The 15593-nt window shown below is 37.6% G+C and overlaps 2 protein-coding genes across 2 annotated transcripts; both read left to right on the top strand.

Annotated features, from left to right (window-relative positions):
• The first annotated feature begins 534 nt into the window (after positions 1–534).
• Positions 535–6541, top strand: LOC123866346 (eukaryotic translation initiation factor 3 subunit M). The gene is made up of 7 exons (XM_045907865.1): positions 535–711; positions 909–1088; positions 2045–2139; positions 2725–2940; positions 3422–3687; positions 3979–4122; positions 4873–6541. The coding sequence occupies exons 1-7, from the start codon at positions 667–669 to the stop codon at positions 5085–5087; spliced, it is 1161 nt and encodes a 386-aa protein (XP_045763821.1). The 5' UTR covers positions 535–666; the 3' UTR covers positions 5088–6541.
• Positions 6542–7130: 589 nt separating this feature from the next.
• Positions 7131–10745, top strand: LOC123866352 (SUN domain-containing protein 1-like). Its single transcript, XM_045907870.1, has 4 exons — positions 7131–7511; positions 8642–8797; positions 9463–9749; positions 10086–10745. The coding sequence occupies exons 1-4, from the start codon at positions 7323–7325 to the stop codon at positions 10387–10389; spliced, it is 936 nt and encodes a 311-aa protein (XP_045763826.1). The 5' UTR covers positions 7131–7322; the 3' UTR covers positions 10390–10745.
• The last annotated feature ends 4848 nt before the right edge of the window (positions 10746–15593 follow it).

Genomic DNA, 15593 nt, shown 5'->3' with positions numbered 1-15593 from the left:
TTTTTTTCTTTAAATCTGGCTTTACTCTGATTAGCCAATGTCAAGTTCGTGATACTTTCAAGTTATTGAATTTATACAAGTATGGACTCCGTCTGCGTCGGCGCCCACCGACACACGCGCGGCGCCCCCTTAGAGCGCTTCCCAGTCAGTTCCACCACCAAAAAACACCAACTAACACAAAAACCAGCCACTCTTAACAAAAAAAACACTCCAAACAAGCACAGCGCGCGCGCCAGCAAACGCCATCACAGACGAAGTCCGTATATTGACATTGACATTAGGGATGCACTATGCACCTGTAGTATGCACCATAAATAGATACGCCATAGAATTCGAATTTTATGAAAATAGTAATTAATCATTTGTCTCGATCTAAGCATTATATATTCGCTTGTTGATCCAAAATATCAGAATATTGTATCATGTTGTATCGATATTGACTACTGTGAAGAATCGGATAGTTCGGAATTCGCATCGTCCACGCTAGTCGCTACATCCCTAATCCCTATTGAATACACACAATGTAGTGATTACATACTCTTTGATTTTGGTGATTTTGATACACACGTCGAACGTCAGATAGATACATTGAAAATATTGAGAATTTAATTTAAATTTTTAAGAGAATTGGTTTTGTTATTAACGTGTTAACAAAAGAAAGTAATCATGCAAGGCCCTGCAGTATTTATGGATATATCGCTTGAAGATCAAGTAAGTTCATGCGTGAACATAACCTATAAGCAGTACAAGTCTGTACATTAAGTATTCATTATTTTTTGTAAAATAAAATAGGCACTCTGCATACAATAAATTCAACAATTTTGAAAGCATTCCCACTATCTTCACTTCTAACGGAATTCGTACATTATTAATCTTTGTTACAATAGTGTTACACTTTATTTTTTTAGGCCCAGGAGCTTAGAAAATACTTCAAAAGTCTAGGTGCTGAGATATCAGAAGAAAAGTCTCCAAAGGGAATTGAAGATGATTTGCATAAGATTGTAGGTGTATGTGATGTATGCTTCAAAGAGAATAACGAAGCAGATATTGAAGCTATACTTAACAGTATTGTTTCTATCATGGTTTCAGTGAGTGTACAATTAGTAATTTTATAATTTTGACGGTAATAGCCTACCTAGTGGTTAAGTGGCCTCTCAATGGCCTGGTCTGAAGTTCAATCCTGGGCACATACTTCTAACTTTTCAGAGCTATGGGTGTTTTCTGAATTTAAATATTTTTTTGCTTTGATGGTGTAAGAAAATATCGAAAGAAACCTGCATACCTGAGAGTTTTCCATAATATTTTCAAAAGTGTGTAAAGTCTGTCGATCAGCACTTGAACTGTGTTGTGAACTAAGGCCTAAACCCTTCTTATTTTGAGTTCCATGTTCAGTTATAGACCATTGATATGATGATGATTTAGTGTTTGTTTTTATAAACTTCCTTTTGCCTGCGACTGTCCATGTTGAGTTTTTGTTTTTCTGTGTGCAATCTGAGATCTGTAGAACATACTCTGAATTTGCTCAGATTCTCACTGTAATATTAGCAGGTATTTATGTAAAAAACAAGATTTCATTTTGTATAATCAACACTAGAGGATGCCAGTGACTTCGTCCGCATGGATTTAGGTTTTTAAAAATCCTGTGGGAACTGTTTGATTTTCCAGGATAAAAAGTTTCCTATGTCAATTACAGAAACTCAAGCTACCTCTGTACCAAATTTCATACAAATTGGTTAAGCGGATGGGTTTTTGGGAATCCTGTGGGAACTCTTTAACTTTCCGGGATAAAAAGTAGCCTAAGTCGGTCCCCGGGACATAAGCTAACCCTGTACTAAATTTCATCAGAATCGGTTAAACTGTTGGGCCGTGAAAAGGTAGCAGACAGACAGACAAACACACTTTGGCATTTATAATATTAAAAGTATGGATTAGTATATTAGTATGGATAGTATGGATTAAATCAAATCTTTATTTTGTTAGTAAATTTAGTATGGATTACTTATTAGTGGAGATAATTTTCTATATAGCTTATGTTAAATTACAGATTCCATTGGAAAGAGGTGAAAACCTCTTTTTGGCATTCAGTCAAAGACTTACTAAAGCTCCTGGACCTAAGCTTGGAATGGTTGCTCTTCAATCGTATGTACCATTTTTAAATCTTTAATAATCTTCTAATATAATTTACAAAACTATTGTAATTATTTTTACACTGAATAACAGCTGAGTTTCTTGTTGGTTATTTTCACTAGATACCATTCAGGACATGTGGTTGATTATGAAGCATTTTTTTAAATAAATAAAATGAACCATTTATTTAATGAAGGGCAACTTGTGCCACTTATGATAAGTCAAGTTTCTACCACCAGTTTGGAAAGAAGATTCTACTGAGAAGAGGCAGCAAGAAACTCACCTGAATAAAAAATATTTCTATTTCACAAAGTTTATCAATACATTAGAGGTCCTTATAAATATTGTGGGGAGTAGAAGTACCATTCAATGTTACTCTTAAGATAGTTTTATTAAAACTGTTAAACCTATGGCTTATATAACTGCTATGGGCCTAAAATAAAGTTATGCCTGTTTTTCTGTGGAAATTCTGTCAGGTTTAAAATACACTTGTTTAAGCTTTTTGTGGCCCAAAGCTAATAAATTACCAGTTTTTTTGCTTATCCATATAAAAAAGTTTCCAAAATGTAAACGGTTCATTTTGGATAATTATTACAGATTGTGGCGTCTCTATAACAATTTAGAGACAAATTCTCCGCTCCGGTACCATGTTTACTATCATGTGATAGAGTTGGCTGCTCGCGTGGGCTCGGTCGGCGAGGTGTTCAAGGGAGTGGATCAGTTAACAAGAGAGTTTGCCAGCTGTCCGCCTTCTAATGAGCAAATGCAAAAACTGTACCGACTTCTACACCAAGTATTGAAAGATCAAAACAGGTATATATTCTATTCTATCTACTTGTATGAAACTGTTTAATTCAACTTTTCTGAGATGAACCACTAATGGAATATCCTTCAAATGTCCATGTTTCCTGCCACATAATATAATCTAAATACCTTCAAGGCAAGAGTGAATAGGCATCTTCTAGGCAAGCGGGCTCCAACCTAAATCTCATCATTGCTTTTTATTAAACATAGTTGTTTTCAAGCTTGAATCTATCCAGCAAAAAAATAACATGTTAATGCTATGTTATTTAAATTTGAATAATGTCTTATTTATGTTGTATAATTCGAATATTTAATAAGATTGATATTTTTTTGTCAATGCATCTATATTTAAGCAAAATTTTGAGTGACATAGTTACCTTCTATAATCTACAGGATAAAGTATTTTGATAAGTTTACACATCTTGAGCATTAATGAAAAAAAAATTATTATAAATTTATTTACTCTAATAAAATTTATTTCAATTTTTAGTGAATTAGCAGCCAAGGTAATGATTGAGCTACTGGGTACATACACAGATGAGAACGCGTCGTACGCAAGAGAAGACGCCATCAAATGCATAGTGACAGCTCTGGCAGATCCTAACACATATCTTCTAGACCCCCTGCTGGCCTTGAAACCTGTCCGCTTTCTGGAAGGAGAGCTCATTCATGACTTACTTAATATTTTTGTCTCTGAAAAGTTATCCAGCTATCAAACATTCTACCAAAATCATAAGGAGTTTGTACATTCTCAAGGTGTGCATTTTTTCATACTTGTATAGTTTAATCAATAACAGAGTATATAGATTTTACATAATTATTTTGGGAGACCACATATTATTTACATATTCACTGAGATTTATTTCGAAGAAATAATTTATTTTCGACATAGACAACATCCCTATTGCTTACAAAGCTTAATAGGTCTGAAAAGTTGGAAAGAGGTGTTCCCGGAGTCGAACCTTGGAAAGGAGGCCGACCTCTAAACCGCTAGGCTGATATTATCACAGATTAACCTAAATTTTATTTTATGGTAATTATTTCCAGGTTTGAACCATGAACTGAATATTAAGAAAATGAGAATATTGACATTTATGCAAATGGCGGAAGCCAATCCAGAAATCACGTTTGACGAGATTGTCTCAGAACTTCAAATTGAAGAGAAAAATGTTGAAGCATTCATCATTGAAGGTATGTTGATATTACCCTTCTTCATTAATCGTATGATTTTGAACAACAAACTGAAAAGATGTAATAGTTATTTGACGTTAGCAATAGTGTCCGACTGAATTCTGGCCGAAACCGAAGCCGGTTTATCGCAATAGCCACAACCTTCGGCCGAATCCGAAGCCGAAGTCTAATATCCCTAAGAGATTTGTACAAAATTGTCTAAAAGTGATTAAAATAATGTCTTTTTTAAAAGTTAATGTTAACTATTTTTACGCTCTTTCGCATTCGTAACGGTTCATTCAATTTCTGTACTTGCTAGAAACTAGTTTTCGGATTATCTATGAAACGGTACCTAATCATGTCTCCATTTCATGAGGAATTTAGATGAAAGACCTAATATTGCACATTAATTTTAAAGCTTCAAATGTGGCAAAATTTTGCACATGGGCTGTTTGTCTGTTGTGTAACTGTAATTATAACAACTATGATATTATTGTACCGTGGTACAATAATATCATGATATGATAATATTGTACGGTGGTACAATAATATCATAGTTGTTATATAGTTGTTACTTACTATAGTAAGTGATGATAAATTACTTAGCAACATTCTTATTTGTCAAAAACAAAACGATGAAGTATATAATTTTTGATAATAAATTAAGTTGACTGATAATAATTGATTTACAAAGAACCTTTTAAATTATATGTATGTGGCCACTCGTGGCCGTCTAGACCCTTCCCTAACAATATGTATGTGGTGCTGTAGTGCTGAAGACGAAGCTGGTGCGCGCACGCATGGACCAGGCGGCGCGCTCCGTGCACGTTTCCACCACCATGCACCGCACGTTCGGGCGCGCGCAGTGGGCCTCGCTGCGCACCGTGCTGCTGGCGTGGCGCGCCAACGTGCACCACGCGCACGAAGCCATGCAAGCCGTGGCCGCCGCGCAGCACGACTACGCTGCGCAGGCGCTCAAACCCTGAACACGTCCATTGCTCGCACTACATTCGATCATATCGCAATCTACATCAAAACTGTGTCAACTCAAAAACCTTGCCTTTTAATATAACCCCAGTTTCTGATTCCTGACTCGATTATCTGTACAGGGAAATTATAGTAACTAGGTAAGCTTTATGTACCTAATTTGAAGCACAATGACTCCTTCAAAATCTTTCGTTATAAAATTTTAATATTGTACCCCTAGATCAAAACTGTTTCAACTCAAAATAATCTACAGAAAAAATTACAATTATTATAAAAAAATATTAGAAGGAATTACTGTACTTTGAATATTTCATAAAGCATTGTTACTATAGTTTTCCCATACAGAAAAAAATTGAGTCAGAAACAGGTTATATCAAAATGTAAGGTTCTTGACTTGAGACAGTTGTGATAAAGTGCTGCAACTATGGTAAAATGACATGTCGCATCGCAAAAGAAATGTCCCGCTGGTCGATTACAAAAAAACTACATCAATCATTGCTGCAATCGCAATAGTGGTTCGCTGAATTTATAGTATTTTTGCTGCAACCGAATGCAGAATATAATAATGATATCGCTTTTGTGATGCGACATGTCATTTTACCGTAATCGTACCAGCTGTAATCAGTTATTATACTTATTAATATCTCAATTTTGATTTGATTGTGGATTAGTACATTTTTCGGAAAATACATCCATATAAGTGTAGAGGATCTGCCTTTTATGTAAATACTTTAATCGTGCCTAAACAAAAACAAACGTAGCGATAACTTCGCGTATCGGTAAATAAAAATAATATTCTGACAACAATATGAAATTTCACGATTTAGGAAATCAAAATTGCGGAGCGCAAGGCGTGTTTAAGTTTCGTGATGATTCCCTTTTATTCACCGTAAATGTATAATAGGCCAAATCCTCTACACTTACATCTCCACCGGGACGTAAAATAGAGAGGTAGGTACGTGACCTGCAAACGACTTGAACATATACGCAGTTGATTTTTAGCGTCTGCTGCCTCTCTATGCTGCGGACGCACCGAAAGGAGTGCAAGGACAACAGGGAATAGAGCAGGTCCTCTAAGGTTAGAGGATACATATTTGTTGAGGTTTCTTGTTGGTCAAAATTTAATTACGGCAAATGCTCAATTTTTTGTTAAAAATGAATACTCAGGTTAATGCTGCTGTATTCTACGTTGTACTGAGCGACGCTACTTTTACCTCTCTATTTTGTGACCGGACCAAGGACTATCCATATCCAATATTCCGTAAAATTCCGGCCGGTATATCGGCGATAGTAGTACATAGGCAGAAGTCACGTGGTATCATACAACATGTACCGAAGATTGCACATCTCTATGGGAGAGCCTTTATATTCCTTGTAATATTGTATATTTCGTCTATTTGTGGTATTACCACGTATTACCGTACTTTTTTACAAAATATAAGTTATAAAAATATGTTTTTTATTTATGCACTACCTGTCTATCCATTACATTACACATCCAAGGACCGGACGGCTCCGTCAGTAAGTGAATTAAAAAAAAATCCTTTGCTTTCTCGAAAGTTTATATTAATTTAACTATTGCTCTGCTTTCATTATGCCTGAAGGAAAAATGGGGTTTTTTTCACTTGGTCGGAGAGAAGTGAGAACCCATAAGAACCATTGAAAATATGTTTTCCAATGAAAGCGGTCTTGCGGAAGAGTACGTAGATAATGATTGTATATCTATGGGGGTTTCGACATGAATTTTTATTTTATTTTATAAAGACTAGGTACATATACCTACTAAATTGTATAAAAATACCTGTAATTCCATATTGATGCCTATATTATGTACCTTCCTACTAGTTCCTACCTACATCAACAGGATAAGAACGAGCGATTCCTAGTTCCTAGTTTTATGAATACACCATGGATCACACATTACTCTTTGGGAATACACCATAGAACATAGAAGTTAAAATGAAAGAAAATGATAGTTTTATGATGTACCTCTATCGTCTCTATTTTAGCTATCAGATTCATGGATTCATTGACCTATCAAAACAACAAAATCAAAATTCCTTCTAACCATCTAACGAAGTGTTTATTTTTTTTATAATCTGATATTTAAATTCTTATTGATACTTTATTAAAACAACTACTCGTGATCTTTTATTTATTTATGATCACAAAAAAACCAATATAGGAATCAACAATAAAGTAAAGAAGAATATAAAGGCCAAGTTCATCAAAGCATGGATTATCAGAATGAGCATGAGAATTGTTGTTTTTACCACGTGTTCCGCACGTTTGTCTGCGTGGTTCTGTCGCTTCTGCTGGGACTGCAAGTGTACACATATTTCGTGGGCCCTCAAGACGCGCTGGAAGGAGACTTTACGGACATTAAATATATGGTCATACAACTTACCAAAGGCTTGACAGAGGTTTCTCTTAGATTTAAGTCTTACTAGCCGGTGCCCGCGCCCGCGTGGATTTAGGTTTTTCGAAATCCCGTGGGAACTCTTTGATTTTCCGAGATAAAAAATTAGTCTATGTGCTAATCCAGGATCTCCATTCCAAATTTCAGCCAAATCCGTCCAGTAGTTTTTGCGTGAAGGAGTAACACACATACTCACACATACACACACATACACACAAACTTTCGTCTTTATAATATTAGTGTGATGATGTGATAAGTTTACTTATGTCTAAATAGTTGTCTTACCACTAATGGATAACGCTCGCGACTTCGTTCGCATGAATTTATTAAAATTGGTGTGAATTTATTAAAAGTGGTGTAAAGGTGAATTCTGATCTTTCACGAATAACAGTGTCCTATCCACATCTAGGACACAAGCTGTTTCTGTATCTTTCTCAAAATCGGTTCAACAGATAATATAAGAAGTGCTTTTCTGGTTAAGATTCACATTGCCCCAACACCTTCAATGAAACATGCTCGCGGGGGTAGTTATGATGAATAGTTCAACGCTTACCTACCAATCTTAAGGCAATCTAAGTTTCCAAGTTACGGGCCTTTCGAATTTCAATCTCTTGTGGTGGAAGTGTGGAACTGCGAAATATTTGGAAGGATCTGGGAGCGAGAGTACTCCCAGAGAGTCCACTGCATTAATATTAATTTTGTGGGCTCCCTGAACTTTTCTTATGTTAAGTAACCTAAGCAAACTCCGACATGATCACGACCCTCAGTAGTGAGGAATAATTGAGGTTATACACTATATTAAAGTGCTCACAAGATACACTGAAAAATATTCGAACCTGTTGTCTAACTGTGCGTCCACACACTGCTCTACTCGCGCAATTAATCGCGCCGCACTAGGTCGCTTGCCTTTGCAACACGAGGGACGTCAAAACTGTGGCAGCGTGCGCGCTATGCATACTAACCGACCAAGTAGGGAGCGATGGGCATGAACGAGGAACATGCGAGTAACGCGGCCACACTACGTCTCTGCCTCCGTTCCTTGCTTCTTCCCATGCCGCACGGGCAGTGTGTGGACGGGGGGTTAACGGCGGCGGCGGTCTTACTCTACTATTTTGTTTGATTCTTGCAAATCAGGTGAATCGCAAGCACGAGACATTGAAAAGAGAAATGGAGCGTATTTCAGAGTCGTTACCCGCGGTGGCAGCGGCGGCCGGACGCGCCAAGGATGCTCTGGAGCCCTCCCGACGAGGCGTACGACATCCACTCGATTTACACGACTACGACCGCCAGGTGATTTGTAACCTGATAGGCGATCAAAAGCAAGCAGTTCGTCTTGTGGACAAACCCAAAGATCGAATTGAGCTGCACGTAGGGGTTTTTAGAGCAGCAAAATGTCACATCTCTTTGTGAGTTTATCAACTCTACAGCGGGGACTGATGAAAATAGCATCTTAGGTAGTTCTCTATAGACACTACCTCCATAGGGACCGGGGTAGATAGTACCTAATTATTAAGATCCAGAGGGGTCGAAACTTAAACCACACATTTATCTAACATTTAAGTAGGTAGATAAGTGACCACAGTATTAACACTATTAATAAAGAGCCTGTACTGAGAACCGGAGCAGTAATAGCCTGGTGGTTCAGACGGCGGCTTCAAATTCAAAGAGTTCGAGGTTCGATCCCGGGCACCTTTCAACTTTTCGGGGCGTTATGTGCGTTTTAAGCAATAAATATTATCACTTGCTTTACGAAATTATCGCGAGCAAACCTGGAGAGTTCTCCATATTTCATAATGTTCTTAAAAGTGTGTGAAGTCCGTCAATCCGCACTAGGCCAAGGTGGTAGACTATGGCCTTTTGGGAGGAGATCCGTGCTCAGTAGTGGGCTGGTATGATGATACCGAGAATAGGTAGATAGGTACTTACCTACTTTAACACATCATGGTGATTTAAAGATGGCGGACTACGCGCTAGAAACAGCAGGCGCTCGTATAGTAGACACTGGAGAAACTTTAGAGCATATCGTATACGATTCGCCAGTCAGCTGGGTGCTGCACATGATCAGCTCAGCGCTTTGCCGCGACTGTCCCGGAGCCAGCAGCATCATCCGGCCCGGGACCTTGCCGGGAGAGTGCTGGGCCTTCAGGGGATCAAGAGGAGAGGCTACCATTAGGTTACTCGGAACTGTCCATGTGCATGGAGTGAGCCTTGAACATATACCACCCCATATTTCACCTACCAGGTATCTACCCACACCTACTTACCTATTGAAACTATATTCCTACTCGTTTACTATAAGATGTTTTTAATTCGATGGTCGGATAGGTAGGTAAGTCAAATTGGAATAGGTAAGTATGATCAATCATGTTTTCTTAATTGATCCAGATCTGCTTAGGTGGTATTTAGACCGTGAGCTGTACCTACCTATCACAAGATCCAATTCATTCTAAATAGTTACTAGGTAAAGAGTTCGTCAAATCTGTTTAATACCAGCGACATTCGTTGCAGGTCTATCCATTTATCCATTAGGGTAGGGTAGATATGTTTAAATATATCACCTAGTATTTATCGATTAAAGGGAAATATCATCAGCACCTCGATCATTCCAACTTGAAGGACTGGAGTTCCGCGGGGATCCCTACGGACACGACTTCGGCATATTCGAATACAACAAAGACGGAAAACCTGTTCAGTATTTTGAAGTTTTGCATCCATCGTCGAAAGGATTCAGTCTGGTTCGTTTGAAAATATACACAAACTGGGGGCATTCTGTTTACACATGCGTATATCGTGTGAGAATTCACGGAGAGTTGGTATCAGACCAGTCGCGGCCTACGTCTTTACCAATGAAGGACGATGGTTTGCGAATTGAAAATGAGTAGATAGGTTCATAGGAGCCATAAGGGTAAAGGCACATTAGCGCAAAGACAAAGCAATACAATGCATCTTTTCTAAAATGTTACAATTTGCAAAGCATATTTACTGGGACTTAATTTCCGCAACGCATCTAATGTAGGTACTTCTACCTGGTGGAGTTTTCCTGGAGAATTGTCCGTGAGCAGGACATCCGATGCGCACATACCTATACCTATTTTTCTTTTGTTTCGCACTGATTAGTAATTAGTATAAGTAGGTACATTAGTAATTAGATAGTGAAGAAAAGTTCACTTAAATATTTCGCTTCAGATCTGTGCCAATATGCCATGAGCCTATGAATAACACTTTATTATTAGGGGTTTATTTTGTTTTGTCATTATTATTTAGATAGATATACTTAAGTACTTATAAGATTTTATTTGGTATTAAGTAATTTATTTAGATAGATATTTAATAATTTAAGAAGCTTTTAAGACGATCTGTATACGTGCTGTTAGGTAAGACAATAAAGTAGTTGCCAAATTACATATTGTGTTTTTGTCTAGATTATTTTAATTTTCAATAATATGAAAATCCTGACTGATTGATTGTCCGACTACTGGACGGATCGGCCTGAAATTTGGCATGCAGATAGCTATTATCAAGGAATATACTCTCTAACGAGAGGCTATTATGACGTGGACATCCGCTAAGAAAGGATTTTTGAAAATTCTACCCATATGGAGGTAAAATAGGGGTTGGAAATACGTGTAGTCCACGCGGGCGAAGTCGTGGGCAAAAGCTAGTGTACCTATATATTTGAAGCCATAAGTAGACTAGATATCTACTTAGTTAGGTACCTATACTTCTCTACATAGATATAAATACCTCTTAGCTTAGATAATAATTTGAATGCAGGTCCTATTCCAGGAAAGAATGCCTTTGCATAAACTTGACAGTAGTAGCTAGCAAACTTTATGCGATCTTTTCGTTTCCATGCATTAAATCCATTAATGCCAGGTGCCCAGTTGACTGGCATTGTGTCCTTGCACAAAACGAGAGAAAGCCAAAACCGTGCATACTGCATACGAGTAGATGTTAATCTTGGTGTCCGGCAGCCGAATGCTATAAAATGTGCCTATTGTCAATCGGACAAAGCAACAAAGCACATAAATTAACACCAGCAAAGTGATCATGATGCCCCGCCGCGCGGACCAGCTAATGGGTTGACCGGCGACGGAGCTTTGTGTGGACGCCGTATTGCAAGATACGTGAAAGGATAATATATCGTAAACTTTAAGCAAATAAATAGTTGGGTAACTTAAAAAAAAACTGGACAAGTGCGAGTTATAGGTTCAAACGCGGAGAGGGTTCCGTACCATGAATACCTATTCTGTACAGTAGGTAAGTACCTACTTATGCCTAAGTTTGTAGGCACAATATTGAGATATTTAGGTACCGTGTTATTTGAAGACCATAGACTTTTTATAGGTTTTCTTCTAATCTGTAAGTAAACATTTTTTTCCGTATTTTATTTTTCAAGTCTAATCAGTTTTTAGTTACTATTGCTCCAGTAGGTTCAGAGCAAATTGGCTGGGACAGACGGACAGACAGACAGCCACAATATGAGTGATCTTACAAGGGTTTCTTTTTAGCAACCGGTTACCTACACACCTAAGTTCATCTGTTGGTAAATAGGAAATATCTATTCACATGTATGGTATCTAAGGTAGAGTACCTACCTATAATATAGACAGCCAACAGGCACGTATATACCTAGGTACTAGGTAGGTAGGTAGGTGTTAGGTATTATTGTTTCCGAAATATTCGGGTGACAGCGTTATGTGTGGTGTACGGGGGAATTCCAATAGTAAGCTATAAATCTCAGATTTCCTAATGCGAAAATAATACGAAACGACTACCTATACACCTACTCGGGTAATTATTAATACTTATACGATAGATAATATTACCGTGACCACATCTAGGTATCTACATTTTTAAAGTCTAATACAAGTTAGTCCTGACTTCGATTTCACCTGATGGTAAGTGATGATGCAGTCTGAGATGGTAGCGAGCTAACTTGGTAATATTAAACCCATGGTTCCTATACCTACGCGGCATCAAATCGGAATTCTAAATCGCTTGGTGTCACCCACCAGATCAGACCAGAGATAATTAATTAAAAGTTATAAATTTCTTAATTGCCCCTGCCGGGAATCGAACCTGGTACCTCCCACTTATAAGAGCACAACGATTACCACTGAGTTAGGAAGGTCAACAAGTCTTGTACTATACGTTAAAGAAATCATGAGCGTCTGATAGTTACCAATAGAGATGTACGAGTATCTTGTCTTTATCTACTCGTTAGGACAAGCGTAAAATCGATACTACTTAGTAGTCAGTAGATATGCTTCCTAATGATCACAGCTACTTGTAATACACTGAGAGATACAATTATTCATCGACGTAAACCTCTTTCTCCATAATAGAAGGCTTTTCAGTAACAAATAGGTAGATGGCAGTCGTAAAGGGTGAAAGCACCTCACCAAGCATTATACCGGCTCCGCCTACATGTATTACTCAATATTAATGATGTGATCTTAGTTCAAACGACTCTCCCAGTTTACTTGACGGGTATTAATGATGAGTATTCGTATCAGAATCTTCTGTTCAGTAGGCATCTTCAGTTTGTTTGGTCACTTGGTCACCTACTTTAGAAAGAAGTTAAGACCGATTGTGAAAAATGGTTTGATAAAACGAATGTATCAATGTAAATACAATGAAAATTATACGCCGCATGTATGAAAAATTACCATTTGAGAACTTTTCTTCATCTAGATACTTATTATGTTTTTACTTAGCTACTTACTATGTTTTTCTGAAATATTTTTTTTACAAATAGGTACTTACCTACCACACAAATAAATCTTCCTCCAAAATATTTTACAAATATTTCTAGGCTATCGCTCGTGAAAGGCTTGCGTCGGTAAAGGATTACCGGCAGAAGTTTTACGGTTGAGTGTGTCGCTATAGCGTGTAGTGGGTAGGTAGCGCGCCCTGGTCGATCCTTCTGTTCACTTCCGAGTTTGGCTCAAGCTATATACTGTTGCGATTAACTATCATTATTGTACTATTTTAGAGCTTTTATTCAAATCCATATTCCATACTAATATTATAAATGCGAAAGTGTGTCTGTCTGTCTGCTGGTTTTTCACGGTTCAACAGATTGACTGATTTTGATGAAATTTGGTACAGTTAGTTCATATCCTGGAGACGGAGATAGACTACTTTTTATCCCGGAAAATTAAAGACTTCCCATAGGATTCTTAAAAGCCCATACGTTTAACCAACTTGTACGACAGAGGTAGCTTGCGTCCCGGAAATTGACATAGGCAACTTTTTATTCCGGAAAAATAAATAGTTCCCACGGGATATAAAAAAACTAAATCCACGCGGATGAAGTCGCGGATATCATCTAGTCACTAGTCCATAAAAATATCAAATCGATTGGATAGGTAAGTACTTGATGATAAAAACGTGTTCAGGAGTTTTTTTTAACTAAGTAGTACTTATATAGGCTTGACTGCACTCATACCAAACAGCAGGTGATGAAACAGCATAAGGTGAAGCCTGCCTGCCTAGAAGGTGCCTATTCATTCTTCTTTTGAAGGTAGGTAAGTACCTACCTGTATTATGGCTAGTGGGGAATAATGAGTGCCTATTACTCATTTCTGGAGCTAAAAAATTGCAGAGCGGGAAATTTGCAACTTGCACCACACCTAGTCTTCACTATGTGCGTAGGCGGCAGGCGTTGTGGAGGAATTCTTTTTAAGTCGTCTCGGAAGGCATTGTTTAGCAGATCTTTGTCCTAGCATTAAGAATGCTCTCGTGTGCGCTTCGGTGACTTTCCTAAATGTCGCCTCGAGGAAATGCGATTTTAAAAGCGAAAACATCAGAATTACAAGTCATTATGATATACTCCATTGCCTTCAGGCAAAAGGGTGTTTGTTGTCACATCCTTACCCTTTCATTTTATAACATATTTAACTATTTACTTAAAGTGCAAACATGCCTACCTATATTGATTCTTTTTTTATTATTTCTTTGTTGCCTACAAATATTAGTAGCTGTATTACAGGGGAATGTTATAACTTATAAATAACGTCCCTACCCAATATCGACTTAGGCTAAAGGGTTTTAAGTTCTGCATTAATGTTAAGAATTTCAAATTATGGCAAGTATAATACTTAGGTACCTATTATTAGGTACCTATTATTGAAAGATTGTAAAAATAGATAGGTGTAGTTTTTTGGTAGAAATGGTTTTATGCAAAAAATAGACATTTTTGCATCGTATCAATGGATCGGGATAGCAATAGTTATAACTCATTATCGTGGTTGGCGAAGGGTTCGCGGCAGGTAGGTCCCGTATGGCGCGATCGGCCCTTCATAATTTAGAAAAAGAGCCATTTATTAAACCCTTAGTAATTATTGGGTTCACTCTGGCATATTCGCTACCTGCCGACAATTCGCCATTCTCTCTTTGTCTGTCGGCGTGGCGCCCTAAAGGGTTCTAATTTTAAATGCAGCGTGTAACTATTTCTGCCTTTATTCGTAAATTTCTCTTTCGCGGGTGGTTAACCCGCTGCCCGCTGGACGCAATATGGCGTGGCTTTTTTTAACACGAGCAAGGGTACGCAATTAACTGGATACAACGCTCGTTATAGTAGGCTGCGGTTGTTCACCAATTAGGTAAGTATCTACCTAACTACTAGGTACTACTATTCCTATACTTACCGTCTTATGGTATGTTGCAGGCAAATTCTAGTTGCTATTGCTAATTTATTTGCAACCAAAGTAGCTGGTAAGTAACAACAATTTCTTACAATAGTTAGAATAATATCTCGTTTTATCAAAATGGAACATGATTTACGTACCTATAAGTAAGTACCTATTTGCGTTTAGTAGGTATATTGTTCCGATCTTTTGTAGAGATTTGGCAGTAGCTAATATGTTTTATGCTTTTGATTTTTGAAAATGTAGGTAGGTAAGTAAGTAGGTAGTTATGAGATGCAAATAAGTATTTGTAGATACTTACTTACGTTGCTAATATAAATATGTAGGTACAACTTAAAGATACAGAAATAGCAAATAAGCTTTCAAAAATCACGTAAATAAAATATTCTTTCCATAACATTGTCGGATAAAATTACACGGTCGAGCGTCCA

This window comes from Maniola jurtina, chromosome 6 (genome assembly GCF_905333055.1).
Source record: "Maniola jurtina chromosome 6, ilManJurt1.1, whole genome shotgun sequence".
NCBI lineage: Eukaryota > Metazoa > Arthropoda > Insecta > Lepidoptera > Nymphalidae > Maniola > Maniola jurtina.
Note: the sequence above shows the minus strand (reverse complement) of the source record. Positions and strands in the feature narration are given on the sequence as shown.

What these genes read in the sequence shown, in the direction of transcription:
- LOC123866352 (XM_045907870.1), top strand. Translation starts at nt 7,323, where the DNA reads ATGGATTATCAGAATGAGCATGAGAATTGTTGTTTTTACCACGTGTTC. An exon ending in TTACCAAAGGCTTGACAGAG is followed by an intron (nt 7,512 to 8,641) that starts GTTTCTCTTAGA and finishes CTTGCAAATCAG; the next exon opens with GTGAATCGCAAGCACGAGAC. An exon ending in TACACGACTACGACCGCCAG is followed by an intron (nt 8,798 to 9,462) that starts GTGATTTGTAAC and finishes GGTGATTTAAAG; the next exon opens with ATGGCGGACTACGCGCTAGA.
- LOC123866346 (XM_045907865.1), top strand. Translation starts at nt 667, where the DNA reads ATGCAAGGCCCTGCAGTATTTATGGATATATCGCTTGAAGATCAA. An exon ending in ATATATCGCTTGAAGATCAA is followed by an intron (nt 712 to 908) that starts GTAAGTTCATGC and finishes TTATTTTTTTAG; the next exon opens with GCCCAGGAGCTTAGAAAATA. An exon ending in GGAATGGTTGCTCTTCAATC is followed by an intron (nt 2,140 to 2,724) that starts GTATGTACCATT and finishes TAATTATTACAG; the next exon opens with ATTGTGGCGTCTCTATAACA.